The sequence below is a fragment of the Poecile atricapillus genome, chromosome Z (genome assembly GCF_030490865.1).
Source record: "Poecile atricapillus isolate bPoeAtr1 chromosome Z, bPoeAtr1.hap1, whole genome shotgun sequence".
Classification (NCBI taxonomy): domain Eukaryota; kingdom Metazoa; phylum Chordata; class Aves; order Passeriformes; family Paridae; genus Poecile; species Poecile atricapillus.
This window is the reverse complement of record NC_081289.1, coordinates 28604728-28623220: the sequence shown is the minus strand read 5'-3', so window position 1 is coordinate 28623220 and position 18493 is coordinate 28604728. Positions and strand designations below refer to the sequence as shown.

Below are 18493 nucleotides of genomic sequence, written 5' to 3'. Positions count from 1 at the left end.
GCAGCCTCACCACAAAACAAAAACAAAGCAGTGTGCAAAGCATTACACCCTCACAAGCCAGAAAGCGCTACTCTGCATGTATCAGCAATCTTCTCAAAATCCTCAAGTGTTCAGAGTCCAGCAAAAGTAAATGCTCTGCATGGACAAAATGTTGTGCAGATAAACAAGGCATTGAAATGCAGTCTGAACAGAAATGATTTCTTGTGGTAAGCTTCCAAACACCTTGAAAAAATGACAGTATAACTTCAAATGCAAGCAATAGTAAATCATCAAAGCCACAGTGATTTACCCCCATGGACAGAACTTGTTTTCAGAATAAATGAACAGATCATATTTGCTAGCCTAATGGCCAGCATTCCTACCCAAGATAAATTATTTAATCCTGAAAAAACAGGTTGCGGCCATTATACACATTGTCTCCAAAGCTCCATTGATTTGTTTCTTGCTGACATTCAAGGTGTGGTTTGAGATCGTGCAAGCAAGCACAATTCAATTCTGTTTACAATTTATTCCTGAAGTGCTTAATGCATGCAAAAGTACAACTGAATACCAATGAAGAACAGTTGTGCTATTTAAACTAGGGTCTAAAGCTATGATGTGACTCTGAAAACACCTGCCCACTTGCCTTATGAAAGGCAAGAAGAGAGGCTAAAGCAACATCTTCTGTGGAAAAGGCTGCTTTGAGGGTTTGGGTGGACACATTACCTTTTTGTCGCTCAAGCCAGACACCTGGTCCACGTATTCCTCTTGGATCATGAAGGCAGCCAGGTTGGCAGTGTAGCTGGCCAGAAAGATGACAGCGAAGAAGGCCCACACTGACACCATGATCTTGCTAGTGGTACCCTTGGGATTCTGTACTGGCACAGAGTTGTTGAACACCAGCCCCCACAGCAGCCAGATAGCTTTGCCAATGGTGAAAGAGGGACCTCCTGGTTCTAGAGTGATTGAGAAACATGATCCCACAGTGAGCATCTGAGAGTAAGTGGTCTGCATTTCCAGTCACATACACATCTTGATTTCAAGAGTTAAGAGCAGAATTTATTCCTTTTTGTGAGGTGAATACCTGCAGCTGCACTCCCCTAAGTTCATGCTACCATATCTCAGCAAAGTACAACCTGAAAAATTATTTCTTAAAAATGTCCTCAGGTTTCCATATTTTTTCTATCTCAGTGATTGATTTCCACTGAAGCCTTATATTAAGGCTTTTTTTTTTTTTCATTTGATTGAAGTATCTAGAAGCCCAAACATTTAATTTTGGTTGAAGTGTTGTCCCCAGAAATAGAATTTGCTCAGAAATATTCTATTCTTCATTTCCAGCTGTTCAAGAGTCATGTTCTCAAACTCCCAGCTTACACCTGTGTAAAACATAGCTCTTACTGTATATCTAAAGGTACAAGGAAGAGCACCATCTGAAATAACAGGGCTCTACAAATACTGCTGCACAAGTGTTTCATTACTCAGTCTGTTAAAGATCCACGGACCAGAGAAGAACACAGCTCCCTCTTCCCCTATTTTGTGTCTAAGGTATATGACAGTGACATATACTTGTTCCACCTTAAGAAAATCTGCAAGTCTGCCCCAGATAGTCCAGGAGCAGATCCAGTGTTTTAAAAGCTCCTATTTTCCCATCATTCACTTTTCAGTGTGGAAGCTCACTCATACCCCAGAAGCCATGTGTGCTAATAAAGCACTAGATCTGAAAACATGTGAAATGGCACATGTCTCCCAGCAATTTTGTATCCCCAGCACATGCTGGTTCCATTAGTGGGAACCTAACCCAGAATTTCCTCAACTTGAGCACAAGAAGAGCTGAGAGGAAGAACACAGATGTGATCACTCTTGGGACACTGAGAAGATCCTCTTAGGATGAATGGCACAGTTCAAGCATCTTGTTCTTTCTCCAATGGTGCCAACCTGATCGGCATCCCATGCTTTCTCTCCTCAGGCAGGCTGATTGTATCCTAGTGCTGCTGCCTGTTAAGACTGACTCCAGCAAAACAGCAAAAGGGAAGTAAGTTTTGACATGCCTCTCCAAACCTCTGAGCAGCAAATAGCATAGATCATCTGGAAACACTAAACCTAAATTTAGTTAGGTAAAGTGTTACCCTAAATACAACTGAACCATGCAAGGGGCTCATTTTTTACCTAGGGAACTGCACACCAAGTTCAGAGCAGAATTATCACCTGGAAAAACTGGTGCCTTTAAATTCCAGGGAGATGAAGTTCCTAAGAGAAACATGGTTTGGTAGTCTTTGTCTTTTTACATGCTGGAGTGGTATTTTTATATCCCTCTCTACCTAATAATGTGCCCTAAGATATACAGGTGTGTCCTGGGGTGACCCCTAAACTAGGACAAGGTGAATGGCCTGAAAAACATCAGTGGGGACTGTAAGGTAGAAGGAAATCTTGAGAAGTTCCCTTCTAAAAGCCTTCCTCTCTCCACTGATCACCCCAGGTGCTTCCAAAATTACTTTGTCAGACACTAACCAAGTTTGTAATGGGAGATTCCAATCCAAAAGTCTTGCTGTCCATAAAGAGAAAATGCAGGTGTTTGAGACATACCGTCAGGGGCATACTGTCATAGTTCAAATGCAGCCAAAGTAACATTAGCCAGGGTTCTCATTACCAAAATCAGCACTGCAGTCTCTGCAGCAGCTTTCTGTATCTTCATATTTCATCTCACAGGGATAATATCTGTCTGATCATGCCATAATCTTCGTAATTACCCAGAAATATTGATACTTGTAGCTGCAGTTCGGCTAACTTAACAACTGCACAACTGCACACCCATATTAAAAACTGCTTCCAGTTCTACATCTGTATTCATACCTCCTCGGGTTTCTCAGTACTTGTGTCCACAGACCCATGGGGTTAGGATCAGGTCCCATAAAGGCCCTGCACAGCTCCACATTAAGAGACAAGTTCTCCACTTCCCCATGTATGTGGTTCTGTCTGCATTCTCATTAACACATTTTATTTTCACTCCTCTTTAATTTCATGGCATAAATTTACTCAAAGCACTAGACTTGGGAGTAAATGAGTGCATTTTCCAGTAACTGTCTCTCTCCCACTATTCTGTATGAACCAATAAATCCAGAAAGGTTTGAAGGGCTGATTCACCAGGGGGTGAAGATATGCAGGTGACAGAAGCCTCAACTTGCTAACTGTTTTCATGTCAATAAAAGGAAAAAAGGCTGTATCTTAGGAAGGACAGACAGCCTTTCTTTAATTAATCTGGCTGCCTTCTGAAGATCAGAACCACAGAGATGGATCACTTGCTTGTTCCCAACTTTCCTGCTGCCCTTGAAAAATAATTCTTTACCCACTCCCAAGGAAATGAGTTTGCCATTCTCTCAGTTGGTCTTAGGAAGCCAGAAAGGCAAGTAGGGGAAGGACCTGACCAGGTGACAGATGTGGATTCTGGAGGACATAGCACTATGCTGGGAGGCCAGCAGAGTGGCTTGCTCTCCAGGGAGATATAGCACTGAAGGATGGATTGACAGTGCTGAGCCCTGTGATTGTCTCAGAGAGTGCAGCATAGCAGGCCCTGCCAGCACTGGCTACCAGGGCCCATTCTCCTTCAATGAGAAACAAGTTGGAGCTGGTATGTGCTTTAGACATGAAAGGCGACACAGCTCCGTCTCTCACGCCAAGCAAATTATCCATTATACATCTGGTCTCTTCAGAGCCTTTTTTCCCCCTCCATCCATATCCTCTTTAGTCTGAATGCAGAGCTCAGAGTGGGCTAGATCCATACTCTGTTCAAGGCAAAGGAACGCCCCAATGAACAAATGAAGACTGGAAACCAGAGGGTACCATAGCAAGAAACAGCTCCCCTTACCTCTGCCATCAGCAAGGCACCGATTATAGCCCACAGGGCTGAAGTACTCAAAGACGAAGACAGCCACCGCAGAGATGATAAGCAGCATCACAAACATCATCACCCATACATCAGCACTGAAAGGTTCTGGAGAGGAAGAGAAAACCATGGTGAAAGACCTGATAACACCTCACCTCCTCTGCTCTCCACAGAAGCCCAGTGTGGGGCAAACTGGGTTGGGGAAAAGCAGAAGTTAGAACAAAGTCTTCAGCCTGATTCTGAAAAACTTCTTGAAATGGGAAAACTGCAGTTTCTGTCTCTGTAATGACTGCATTCCATCGTACTGTTACATTTGTGACATATGGCTCCATCTGGAACCACACACAGCCATTGTGGCATGCATTGATAAAATAAAACGCATTGATAAAAGATTGTTCCCAGGAAGTTCTCCAGCACCATCTGGAGAGAGTGGGGAAAATCAGGCAGAACTGGCAGAGTGTCAGACAAGCATCCAACTTTCAAGATGGATCGAGCCAAAGAGCATCTCCAAAATTCTAAGGTTCAGCCATAATGACAGTAGGATTTTTAGTATTCCATCCCTCTAGCAATGGGAACACTGGCTCATTCTAGAAATGTTAGTGTTCATGTTCTGCAAGTATTTGATCTCTGCCAGGTTTTCCCCTTCTCCCAGCCTGAACAGAAAAAGATAGGACTGAACCAGATCAAAGAAAGAAAGAAGTTTGCTCCAGAGTATAGCCAATATTGCAACTTCAGTTAAATTGCAGTTTAAAATTCTGGAGGTAACTTTAACATTGCTCCTACATACCCCAGCAATATTGGTGGACTTGCTAAGGGAAAACGTCCTGAAGAGTTAGTGGTCATGAAACTCACATTTAAAAAGGTCTGGGAAAACATCATTATCCATATAAAAGTATTTCTGTTTGTGAACATGCTCAGGATTCTGGCAGAGAGCAGACAATAACTATATCACTTATCTACTGTGTTTGTAACATCATAAAGTATTTTATAAAGTCAAATAGTAGACACTAGGAAGACATGAATGTCTTGGGGAAATGCAGTATCATTTCTGTATTCTCTGATCACCTTCCATTGCTGAAGGACATTAGAAATGCCTTTATTGTAAGACACAGTGTCAGCACAATACCGACGGCTCAACTGTTCTTGAAAAGGTCTGTTAGTTGTCTGACTTCTACTAGGTGTCAAGGGAGGGTCAAGTTAACAACGCGTTTACAAATAATGTCTCTCAATTTGCAGTTATTTATTGCCAATTGCTATCACCAAGCATTACAGTGTCCCAGCTATAAGGTTTGAATCAATTTTCTTCTGGCCTACACTCCTTGAACATACTATTAGTTGAGTCACTGGGAAACCACGTGCTGCAGTGTATGTGACAGCTCTGAGTGATTTTCAGAATAAGGACTTTTCAACCGAAATTGTAAAGTGGTATTCTTTATTTCCAGCTGGGACACATGAGGGGATAGCTCCTCCAAACCATGCGTACCTGGTCAAGACAGTTCCAGGTATGAATACACACTGATCCCACAAGCCCATGCCTCCCTGCCTGCCCACTTTGCCTTCTCTTGCTTCGTATTAGCTGCTATGCCTCCTGGGGGTCATGGGCTGGGGGCTTGGGGAGGAAGGCCGAAAGTCGACCTCGGTGTTCGCTGTTTGACCTTCACTTCTGGGCAGGCACAGTGGAGGTTTGGCTCTCTCCAACGTCAGCCTGCCTGGACCAAAAACCACCTGTGCCTGGCTGGTTTCTGGAGCCACAGTTTCTGCTTTGTCAGGTTTCCACAAAACCTAAGTCTTGCTTTGATGAGTTTTCACAGTATAGACAATCTTAATGGTTTTTACCTAGCAACTAAATTACTATACATTCTGTTACAAATTCTTTCTGCTGTGTTCTATTTCCCCTCCACCACATTATAAGTTTCTAAAATTCTGAATTTTCATAGCCATATATGTTCTCTGTCTCATGAGCAAGCCCAGTTTTTCTAGGATTAGGCATACAATTGCTGAAAAATGCCTTGGCTTGGAACTCATAGGCAGTGCCTATTTGCACTTGCATTTGCCTGGATTTTACTTGCCTGGGATTCAGTTCTAAAGCATCACAGTGTATTTTTATACACCTGTCCCACAGGTACTCCCAAAAAAGAGCTTTCAGGCTAAGAATCACCAGCAACCTTCACCTATTTTTTTTTTATGACCACTGGCTGAAGTTTTAATTTTAGACTGAAACAGTACCTAAGAAGGCAGAAGGTGAGACAGTTCCATTGCTACGTGACACCATGACACTGATTCCCGTCTCAATGAAGGGCACAGAGAAATCCACTACTTCTGAACGTTCTTCATTAATGGTGAGGGATCCCACAGCCATATAGGCCCGTTTGGTGACAACCTGGAGGAAGGAAAGAAAGAAAGAGATCACACATAGATACAAGGCAGCCCTCAAGCACCACAGTCAAGCCCTTTCTCATCCTCTTGCCTTTCAACACAATCCTTTTACTCCTGTAATCCCATTCCCTATATTGTTTGTAACATCTCTCCTTTCTAATCTTTCATCAGGACACCTTCTTCTTTCAGAAAACCTATAGACATTAATCTTCCCCTCAAAGCTGGTATGTGTACAAAAAATAAATCCACAGAGGTCTTAGGATAAACACATCATCCACGGAGAAGACGTCTTATCTCATTTTTCTGTCCTTGCTTTATCCTCCCTCTAACACTGCAAAGTCTTATTTCATTCTTTATTCACCTTATATACAACCTAAGCATAATCTAGGTTGCAGCAACCGTGGTGAATGGATATCAGCCTCTTTCTAAGACTGTGTAGGCCAAATTTGTGAGACCATAGAGAATAATAATTAATGGTCAGACAAGAAAGGTTGTCATGGTCAGAGTGTCAGAGCAGATTAATTCACTCAGTGGCAAGAGAGAATGCAGGCCAGTCATTTCCAGAGTCTCTTCCATTTCTGTCCCTGCCTCAGAAGTGGACCCAATAATGATGGGAGGCTAGACCTGACCTACATCACTGAGCCCAGAGTTGAAGCCCACCATGCCCTCCCTCTGCTGCTGACCTCTCCAATCATTCCATTCCACGTCCCATTGATCTTTTTTCCATGCTTGCCATTAGTCACCAAGTAGAGGTCATAGGTGAACTTGACAGACTTTGAGATTTTCTTGAGGATGTCTATGCAGAACCCCTTGCAACATTTCTTCATGTAATCTGGCTCTTCATCAGTTTTGTTCCTGAACCATCACAATAATAATGGGTTAAAAGACGAGAAGAAACTCCTGTAATTCCCCTCTGTTGTCAGTTTGAATTCCCCCTCCCACTACATAATGGGGACAATTTATATTGTCCTATCTGTGCAAGAGGGTGAAGGGGGCACTGCAATGATTTGCCCAAAGGGGCCCATCGTGAATGGACGTGGGACAGGCTGGGAAAATGGAGGTGATTTTCTAAAAATGATTATAGATTATTATGGTATTGGCCCAACAGACACTTTACATTCTGCTGAGAATGGAGAGCCCAAGATGAGCAGAAAAACACAGGGGTGCATACTCAGTCACTATGCGTTTTTGGCAAGGGACCGTGTTCCTCATGCAGGTGCCACTTAGGGGGTCCACGTTCTCCACAATGACAAATGGCGCCTCTTCCAAGGTCACGATACTCAGGTGATCATCCTCACGTTCCTCAGAGTCAGGATACAGCTCAAAGCGTGGCCACACGTAATACTTCATCTGCAACTTTTTTTCCTTCCATTTCCCCACCTGGAGAGACACAAACCACAGAAGACAGACTTCTAAAATTGTGCCATCCCTTTGCATCAGCCACAGCTACTGCAGGACTGGGTAAGAGGACCATTCTGGAGTACCCATACTCATGACTCATGTAAGATGGGGACATTTCTGGGGAGAAAGCTCTGAGTAAGTGGATTCAAACAAGAGGGAAGTGCAGAACAAGAAAGATCTCTGAGCTCTCTCATCTCTGCAATGTCTCACCTTCTGAGAGAGTGAGTGGATAACCACAGGAATACTGTAACTATGGTCAAGCAGACCTCTGTCCTTCACCTTTTTCAGCCAAACAAGAGGAACACAATGACTTGGTTACATACCTTAGCTGGAAATGAGGAATTGTTTTATGTTTCTGACTGATGAAAATTAATACCAAAGAGTATCTATGGTGGTTTTTATATCTTGCTATTTTTCCCTAATTCTCATAACTTCCATAAATTTCTATTGCAATTTTAGAACACTTAATTTTCTGTTTCCTAAGTGAATAGAGATCATATCTTCAGTAGTCAAAAAGGGGGTGGGACTCAATTATCTTATACCTGCTGCTAAGAATGAAAGCTTCTTTAGAAGCCTCTGCAGTCCTTAAAGAGACAATACATGTAAGCTCACCCACTGCCCAGGAAAACCATTTCTTGCAAAAAAAAAAAAAAAAAAGAAAAAAAATCCAGGAAAAGAGAAAACTTGAACATCAACTGTACTTTCAACTATCAAAGTCTTGCCTTTGTTCTCAATTCCCCCTCCCACCATCACAGTTGACAGTAATTAGCACCTTGGCTGGCAACCAAAGCTGAGAGGGTGAAGCAAACTGGGCCTTAGAAGAAGGTGTCCTGCATGATCCTCAAAGCCAGTCCTCCAAGCCAGGACTGAGACATGATGACTTGATGGCAGAGGCAGTGTGGGTGTGTGGGAAGCTTGCATGACTGCTCTTAGCGGTGTACCTGCTTGGCGGGTAAACAGAAAAGCTTCATTCCATTCCAACCCAACACCCCTCCCACCACCCCCAAATTTCAGTCATTTATTTATTTAAATGACAGAATGGGAGGGAGGAACACTTATTAAAGGCTCATTAGGTGTCAGTGGTTAATCTGTGAAATTCAAAGCCCAGCTGGGGTTTGGCATTTGAGAGTATCCAGAATTCACATAAAACACTTGTCACCTTCAAAACAAACAAACACTTCATCTGGCCAGGAAAGAAAAATCCACTCTGAGGGCTTCTTGGGGGAGAAGAGAGGCAGAAGAAATCACCTAGAGACAGCAGTTTCTATATCCATCCCGTATCCCTGTGCAGGGTGAACACAACACACCAGTGAGCACAAGGCAGGGGGGGTTGTAAAAGGATGGGCACAGTGTCTGGGCAGCAGGTCTTGCCTTCCCAAAGGCGAAGCATGCCAAGAAGAGTTTGCCCTTAATGCCCCCTCCACCCATGGAGATGGTCTGTACTCATGCTTCTAACCCTGGATGTGGAAAGTGAATTTCTAAGGGAAAAAAGAGCATAGACTCGCATGCTTATCCAGGGTCTGCTCAGCCCTAGACTTCCCACTCATTCACCAAGCAGGTCAATTTATCATCATCTGAGCCAGAGATTTCTGCAGTGCTACTTGAGCTCTCAAGTAACTGAGCTCAAATCCCCAAAAGTAGTAACTGCCACACGGGGCTCAGCAGGGACCAGTGATTAAGATGCTGCACAGGAACAGCCCAGTTTTCAGCTCAGTAACATTAACTTATCATAGAAATAAGTGGCTGATGAAAGAGACATCTCACAGAATCTCAGCAGCACTTAGATATCTCAGTAACAGGCATGATATAACCCCCTAAGTGATAAATTAGATCAGATAGGCAAACCCAACCCATAATTACCCAGTTCTCTGGGACAGAAAGGGGAGTTCATAAGGCTGTGTGCCAGGCACGTCTCACAGTGTTGTACTACACAGAAACATTATGAAATTAGGATAACAATGACAGCACTGCCATAGCCTTCTGTGCACTAAATCATCTCACCTGCAAATAGAGTAATACACATCCATTCCTTATTATCCCAATAAAATCATTCTAAATTGTCCAAAGAGGAAGAAAAACAGGATGTAAGTAAATGTTCTGACCTAAATCTCCAAATCAGCTATGGATAGTCTCAAAAATATGTGCAAATGTTACATTTTATTGCTAACCTGAACAATCAGACATGCCATTTAACTCCATGCATGTACAGATATGAATAAGAAAAGTCAGAAAGTCATAGTGAATTAAAAGAGGTCAGACTTCTTTACATGCAAGCAAAGGTCAAATGTATATGCACATAAAGAAGGATGGGCATAAGCAACGTGTGGGCAATAAGAAACACCACATGTGCAGAGGATGGAGACAGTACAAGATAAAGTATACACAAATGTGTATCATATGCTAGATAATCTGCCATGAGAGGGAAGGAGCAATTCATTGTAGGGACAGAAGTTAGCAGAATTAAAAGTCACAGATTTGGTTAGGTAAAGATGCCTACTCCTAAAGAATATAACCTACCAAGCTGTGCAGAGAGGAGCAAGGCATTTCTGAAGTCTCAGGTACTTTGTATTAACAGCCTATGAACTGTTATTACTTGGATTTTGATGAGTGCTTGCCTCAGCAAAAATAGGAAAAATAAACTAGCAAAAATAGGAAAAATAAACTATCCCAGGCATCCTTAGTATTTGTCACCCTGCAGTTTAATGACCCGTTGGGTGTTCTCCAATCAGCCTAGTCATCCAGACTCCCATTAGGAGCCCTGAAGGGTCACAGAATCAGTAAAAGTAAAGATACTAGGGATCTATAGAAACTCCTTTCTAATAATATTCTCCAATCCCTATGTAATGTTACTTTATGCCAGGACACAGCTCCTGGCAGAATTTCACCTTAACTGTCCCTTGCTCTATCTGATCTTGCTCAGAAAGTAGTCAGTTTGGTTTGGGGATGAATTTGGAGGTGTTGAGGGAGGGGAGTAGCTAACCTTTACCTTAAATATAAGATCCTATTTTAGATAACAAGACTGGAAGTAGAAGTCCAAGACATTTGCAAAGAAAGAAAGGGAGAATTATTGTAAACCAGAAAGTTAATCACATATGCTATTTGTTCATCTAAGCATATAAGTTATCCCATGCAGACAAAAGGCAAGATTGCCTATGCAAGGGGAAAACAAGTGGGAGCCTTCTGAAAGCCTTAGAGCCAGCTGGCAAATTGCCTTAACCGCGGTATAATGCAGCCAGAATAAAAGAGTTCTGCAGTATGTTAATACGCATCTTTAATGAAAGGTGCATCACATTAGCTCCTTGAAACTAATTCTTCACAGAGGCTTTTCTCTCCTCCCAAGGGAAGCTAAGGCTTGTAACAGCCATTTGTGGTGGATGTTTCTCCAACCTGTCTTTACACTGACAGAGAGTCCATGGTCTCCGCAAGCAATCTATTCCAGGGCTTAGCTATCCTTCCCATTAAAAAAGTGAGGTTTTTCTCCTGATGTCTAACCTAAATCTTCTGGCTGCAATTTATATCAGAAGAGTGTATTTCCTTATTCTCCTACATGTGCTCTTTCCAGTGTTATCAGGTCAGTAAGATATTTTTAACAGAGAAGAGCTGATAGTCTCATTCAGTGTCTATCTTATAAGCTACATTGGCAAAAGCAGCCACCTATTCAAATGACAAGCATCCAGTCTCACAATTTACAAAATCCTTACCCAGATGGGTAGTATGGACAAGTACAATCTACTCCCATGGATTTCCAAAATCATTTGTTCCAACAAAGGCAGAAGTAAATCCCCGAGTTCCTCCTAATATGGCATGGTAGGACTTCAAAACACAAGAGCATCTGGAGAGACCTATAACTAGTGTCAACAGATGGAAAACTAAAACCTCCTAGAAATTTGGTTTTCAAGGGCTAGGCAGGAGAATACAGTTCTGAACTAAATCAGAAATGTTCAGATACAGTTCTTAGGCAACATTGCATTGGGTATTTAGGGTGAAGGTTCAGGAGAGAGCCTGAACCTTCCGGTGCTCTTTTTTCAACAGGCTTCAGGAAAACTAGCTAGGCGAAGTCTCCTGATAGTTATTATTTTATTCAGACTCCTATTTGCACCATGCCTTGCACCATTCTCTTTTCATTTACAACGTTATCTCAATTCCTGCTCTCCCCACCCCGCTATAGAAGAAATGCAAAAGGAACAAAAGGGATTCGGTTTCATCTGCAGAATAATAAAAAAAAAGGACCATTCCAAACCCACTTAGGACTTGAACTGCTTTTTGCATTTTCCCAAAAGCTCAATGTTTCCTCCCTTATTATTGGTTCTTTTATTTCTTTTTTCCCAAGAGCTGAGGAGTTTATTCATTCCAGTGGGGAAGCACTAAAGCAACAACAGAGAGCATGAATTAGGAGGCAGAAATTCCCTATTCCACCAAGAATCCCTGTAATCCGATCTGCACCCTTGTGGCTCCACATTGTGTAAAACTGAGATAATGGCATGTTTTTACATCTGGGGTACAGTGGGAAGATAAACACAGAAGAGGCCACGAGGTTCACAGATACTGTGGAAGTGAGAAGAGACATACACGTGTGGCTAGAGCTAGACAAGGGAACACACACAGCATGTATCTATTAATGGTATACACATGAAATGTATAAATGTGTATAACTGTATAAATGTGAAAACTTCCTGTCTTTTATCTTTGGAAAAATCTTACATAACTTTTACACCTGATTTAAATACATGAAAAATGAAAGATCAAATATAGAAAAGGTAAAGGTAGTATTCTGGACAAGAGGAAGAAAACAGGACTGTTATTGGTAATATAGCTGATGGAGAAGCATACCTAAGCCCTCTGGGAAGAAGGACAAGTCCAAGGAGAAATAAGGTTCTTGTCGGTAGAATTGGTACAGATGCTGAATGAGGACATGTGAAAACCAGAACAACTGGGCAGGACTTGAAAAGGGCTACTCTAGAAGCACCATAGAAATAGCAGTTATAACTGGGACACTGCCAATGGAAGTAGGCATTACTCAGGGTACATAAAATAAAGGTGGACTTAAGGGATGCTGTAACGTTGTAACCTTAATGCTGCAGTACACTGTGAAGAAATAAATCATGCATAAATAAAGTAGAATCATTTTGGATTGAAATAGATTTTGGAAGGCTGGTGCAAGATATTCCATGAGGACCAAACTACAGAGATCTACAGCTCCACAGGCTTGGCTTTCAGTCTGGATAGAGATGTCATTACTGTTTCTAAAGAGAAATTTTATCAGGAACTAAGTTATTATGGGAGTCTTTAGCTTCACAGAGATTAGATGGAGAACAAATGCAAATTTTCACAGCAGCACCCTGATGTTTCTTTTTCTGGATCTGATAGGTGGCATATTTCTTTAGCCCAAAATTACTCAACAGGCAATAGGTCGTGATGCTTTACACTCAGTTTGGGCAAAGCAACAAGGAACCTTACAAAAAAGCTAGTTATCAGAAATAACCTTGGACTGAGTGATTAGGAGAACCAAGAGCCGGTCCTAAAGAAGGAGATTAAAAAGCTTGTCTAACCTAGATAAATGAAAGCCAAGAGGGGATATGACTGCTCTGTATAAATAAAGGGGGGACAGAAACACAAGGGAGAAAGGAGATTTTTAAGCAGGAAAAACAATGCCAGTAAAAAGACCAACTGATTGTAAGGAAATTTCCCTTGAAAATAAGATAGATTTTAACCACAGAGGGGGAAGTTCTGAATCAGCTGCCCAAAAGTAGCTGTGAAAACAACTAAAATGGGGTCAAGAAGAAGCACAACTGGATTGTATAGGGCTATATGATTTTGCTGCCTAGAGCAGAGGGATGGGACCAGATGAGCCTTTCCAGTCCAGTGACTATAAGTAAGCAGAAGTAAGAGGAGGAATTCCACTGTGAAAAGCCTTTTCCCCTCAATTTTTCAGTCTGCAGATGTCAAAATTCAGTCTTAATCATCGTATCTCTGTCCTCCAGCTAACCCACATGAACACAAACACTCATGCTAATGATACCTCCAACTCCTTTGCTCCTACTTCCCTCATTCAGCAGCAATACCTTCTCTAGTGCCCTGAGAATGAAACATTCCTCTTAGCCTTCACCCAAGCTGGTTAAGTTATGACTCTCACAGTGCTGACATCACACCCACTACCAAAATTCCTGCGACACTACAGATCTGTATCCTCACATAGGCTGGTCTACAGCAGGTGGAAAAGAGATGCCACAAAGAGCAAAAATCCCCTGTTTACAGACACTTTAAGGTGATTAATTAGCCACATCAGCCAAAGCAGACAAGAAATGGTTGTGAATGCTCCACACGCAAAATTAATTAACACAAAAACAACACTCCTTCCTGAACCTCAAGTTCACCTTCCACAACCACCTGGGGAAGGATGCTTTCTTGACTGCACCTGCAAAAGCAGGAATTGCTTCTAATAGCCTTTCAATTAAAAATGTAGGCTGCAGGAGATGGTGTGATTTTCTCCCCTCTATATTTATACAGCACCTAGCATATGCCAGAAGGAGAGAGGCTGAGCTTAGAATACAGACAGGGTGAGGTACTTGCTCCTGCTTTACAACTCATTCTGGGAATAAAAGCTCTTTGCAGAAACACCGTCTTCCATCTCACTGAGATCTGGCATTTACACAACTCTTGCCATTTTTGCTGAAACATTTATTTCCTGGTGCATTTATATGCCTTTTGCAGTTGCTAAGGTCCTGTCCCCTGCCATGATTAGCCAGAGAAGGTTAATGAGGTGTACTTTGAGCACTTCTGACTTCTGCAAAGTCCGTGAACTATGGGGCTCCACTGGTGTCATGAAAAGATCAGAGCTGTGAGAATGCCAAAGAGTTTACCTTGCTAAATCATTCCTCCAAACTAGAAGGCACCAAGAATTCAATAGAGGTATAAAACCAGCCCCTCTGGGAGATGATGGTGCTCTATCCCAGAAAGTGGTTCATCCAGGCAAGGCTGGCTCAAGCTGGAGCAGCAGGGATGCCAGGGGGACACAGTTATTCAAGGACCTTAGTGCTACTTGATGCATACATAGCCATGATTTATGGAAATGCAGACTGCAATCAGCACAGGCATAAATAGGAGACATGAGGAGAGAGGAAGCTGTTAATGGTAGCGGGGGCTATGATCTGAGTAGGCTGGAGAATGTAACTCTAAGCTTCTAGCAGGGGCAAATCAGGTGTTAGGATTTGGGAAGAAGAATTAGAACAAAATTTATATCTTAACAAATACTGAAAACTGACTACCATCCAACATAACCCACCTTCAGCTAACAGGCAGTGACAGCACCTGACTCAGACTCTTACTTAAGAGTGTTGCATACTTAGAGCCATCATGCCCTTCTGAAATGACTGTGTGAGGACAGGGAAGCTCAATAAACGTCCCAAATTCCACCAAGAACAGTATTTTCTGATTCTGGTTCAGTAAATAAAATCTAAAGTCAGGGAGCTTATACTGTCTCCATCATTGTTCATCTAAGGTGAAAGAAGGTTTCACCTTAAGCATCGCTAGTGCTCTCCTTTGCAGAACTGTGAGGCAGGGGTACTGGTAAGATTGCATGTTTTGTGTCCCAGGTGGTTCAGGAGCCACAAAGGTTTTAAAGAAAATGTATTTTTATGTGCACGTATAGGCATCTAAATGCTTTATGTAAGCATTTTGCAGTCTCTAGGAGTGCATCCGCATTGTGCAGGTGTGTGTCTGCATCCAGTACGTGTCCATGCATGTAATGCCCTATCTAATGATTTTTCCCCTTGGCTTTCCCTGTTGAGTTCTGGGTTTGAGTTTCATTTTGCTGAGCTTTCATTTCTTTCACTCAGAATTTTTTCCCCCCCCTAAAGCATGTTACACAGAGGGAGGGATGCTTGCTAATTCACTCTGCAGTCTAGGAGACAGTTTAGAGTTTTGGCTGCTACAGGGGTCCGGTAGAATGGTGTACAAAACCCTGACATGTGTGCAGTGACACCTACTCTTTACACTGATTGAATATCTTTCCCAGAATCTCTTGGGATCTGAAGCTGAAGAAATGCTCAAAAATGCAGATGCAGAAGAAGGCCAAAGCCATTTCCTTGTGCTGAGAAAAGCTAAATGTTGAAGCCAGCCCCAGAAGGGTTAGGAGAAGAGAAAACATAAAGAGAGAGGGGGTGAGTTACCTAAATCTCACTGTTTCCTGTGCTGTGCAAGCAAGACTGAAGGCACTGCTTGAAAAGCATCTCTGAGAATACCAGAGAGAGAGATCCTTCACCTTTCAGTGGGGGGTGTCACAGTGGGTGAAACACTTCCCCACCCCACAGCCAGAGCCCCTGCCTGGCAGCCCCACATTGCCCCTGTGCAGTGGTGCACGCCTGCCAAGAGCAGCACTGGCATGGCTGTACGCACACCCCTCTGGCAGAGAGACGCAGGGTGCTCGGCTCTCCTCTCACTGCTGGAAAGGGGAGGATCAAACCTCTTTCAGAGGAATTACTGCACATGTTGGGAGCCAGATTCCAGGGAAACGAATTTCAAAGCCACAAGTCCCTGTTTCTTTCTTCTCCCACCACTGACAGCACTGGGCTGCTGAGTGCAAATGCTGTCTTCATCTGCAGAACACCCTTTGTCTGGATTCTGGGTCTGGATTCACACTGGCATAGCCACAGCCAGCCCCACTACCTACAAATCTTCAGGGTGCCAGTTTGCAGCCCCCCCTTAACCTGGAACATGGCAGGAAGTCTTGTGTAGTGCACCAGGGCCATCCCTAGGGCTAGCCAACTGAAACACTCCTCCAAGTTGCCACCAGATCCCCAAACTGAGTTGAAACAACAGGTCTGTTCTGCATGCTGGTTCTCTGCCAGGTCTCTTTTCCTGGCTTTGCAAAGAGACAGGATGGGAAGCAAAGCTGTGAGATAGGAGCAACCAGGGACACCCTTGCTGCTTCCCCTCTATCCCATGGATGGTTAAAGAGGCTGCTCACTGCATTTTTGCACCTTTTCTTATCCACAGTCTCCATCATTTGCCTTTATGCAGAAGGCATGTAAATATCCTCATGCCCTGACTCAGTTTCTCCCCCTTCTTTCTTTTATCCACTCAGGTGCTCCCCAATAAACACATGGGACAGGGAGTGGGGAAAAGCAGCAGACAGCCTCTATCTCACCTGTGTAAGCAGAAATGGACGGTGGTCCCTCATGCCCTGGCTCATCAGCACCCTACCTCCCACTCACCCACCCATGGTCCTGCCTCCTGTCACTGCTGTGCACCATGGACACAGTCCTCACTGCACAGACCTGTGTCCTAACCACTGCCTCCGCCATGTCTTTAGTCTGGTTCCCCTGTGCCAGGACCAGTCAAAGGTCAAGAAACCTGCAGGGATGGGGGAGTAACTTGCAGTGTGATTTCCCCCTATCTCAGTTCCCACTGACTTAGATATAGACTGGCTTTTCTGCATCCCAGCAGTGTCCACCTCTGTCCTGAAATGAACTGCTGGCCCAAGCAACAGCAGTGTGAGCATTGTACATCTCCACCAGCAGTGGCACTTACCAGGGTACTTCTGCCTGTGCAGCTGCAGATCAACCTCTCTGTGAGACTGCCAGGCCAGATGGGGCTTCCCAGGAGCTAGTGTGGGCTGCACTCCCCAGCTGGAGACTCCTGCCTAAGGAGCTCAAGCTACAGACTTCCTGATGGATGAGAACTCCAGAAAGAGAATCCACATGAGTTTCAGGATCCCCCACCTGACCCACTGCTACAGCCAAGTGCTGGGCTTTGCTTGAAAACCACAGCATTCTGCCAAGTTTGGGTGGAGCATTAGACAAGACCTAATGCCAGCTCTACCTACACCTTACAGAGAAGGCCCAACCAGGATGGAGCCCACCAGCAGGACAGCTGGTTCATGGCACACGTGCATTATTGCCACACTGGTTGTAGCTCTGTGAGCATCAGGGAGTGATTCTGCTAAAGATTTTTTTCTCCTTTCCCATACACAGTTACTCACACACAGAGGTACCCCCCAGCAGCAGTTACCTTAAGCCCATCCAAGCTTGGAGTCCAAGCAGAATTGCCAAGGGCCCAGCTGAGGCCATCTGGGCTGCAAGGCATCTCTATGCAAAAGGAGCACAGTGAGACATGAATGTGGAGGGACTGAGAGGTAACCTTGAAATCAGTGATTTGGAAAGGAGAGAGGAAGCTGTGTATTTGCCAACCCAACTAGCAAAGAAGAGTTAAGCCGAGAACTCTTTTCTTGGGAGCGTGGCCTTAAAGAAATAAAATTCTTCCCTTCTCTCAGACCTGATGGACCTATGAAACACTTATTTATCAAAGATATGTGTGTCATTTTTGGGATAAACATGTCAACACAAAACAGATATTGTGCCATTTCTTCAGCCTAAAAGTAGGAGAACAGGCATGACAGAGGCAGTCTTGGAGACATAAAATGAAGCTAAGGCCCTCAGCAGGTTGCAGGATATCTTTTGTGAGGACATATAAGTCCACACATGGAATTATTTCTGTCAGTCTAGAAGTAGGTGGATGACTTTGTGTATTTAAATGTGTGTGTACTGCGTAGCTACCTCTGTTATAAGGGGATAAGCAGTAAGCCTGTAATTAAATTCTCTGACATTTTCCATTACAAGAGTCTTCAGGCCAGTTCCCTGAGAAAAACCAACATCTCCATGTTTTGCAACAGGCATTTCAAAGTCAGCAGGGCAAAAACCCTGAGGCTAAGGACATGATTTTTACTCTGGCCTATCAAATTTTATTCTGTCTTAGCTGCATTATAAACTGTTGAATAATCACAATTTCTTTTCTGTCACTTTCTTGCAGAAATCCTGGCAGACAGTCCAAACAGCATCTGAGCATAAATGTTTTACGAGC

The 18493-nt window shown here is 43.4% G+C and overlaps 1 protein-coding gene across 1 annotated transcript in view; it reads right to left on the bottom strand.

The window, feature by feature from the left end:
• The window catches only part of LOC131572866 (glutamate receptor ionotropic, NMDA 2B), a 176420-nt gene that overhangs the window by 24250 nt on the left and 133677 nt on the right, over positions 1 to 18493 (bottom strand). Inside the window, exons 5-9 of the mRNA XM_058826274.1 lie at positions 7407 to 7615; positions 6919 to 7090; positions 6086 to 6239; positions 3842 to 3967; positions 706 to 935 (exon numbers count right to left, since the gene is read on the bottom strand). Of these exons, the coding sequence (XP_058682257.1) occupies positions 706 to 935; positions 3842 to 3967; positions 6086 to 6239; positions 6919 to 7090; positions 7407 to 7615 (891 nt within the window). The remainder of the gene's footprint in view (positions 1 to 705; positions 936 to 3841; positions 3968 to 6085; positions 6240 to 6918; positions 7091 to 7406; positions 7616 to 18493) is intronic.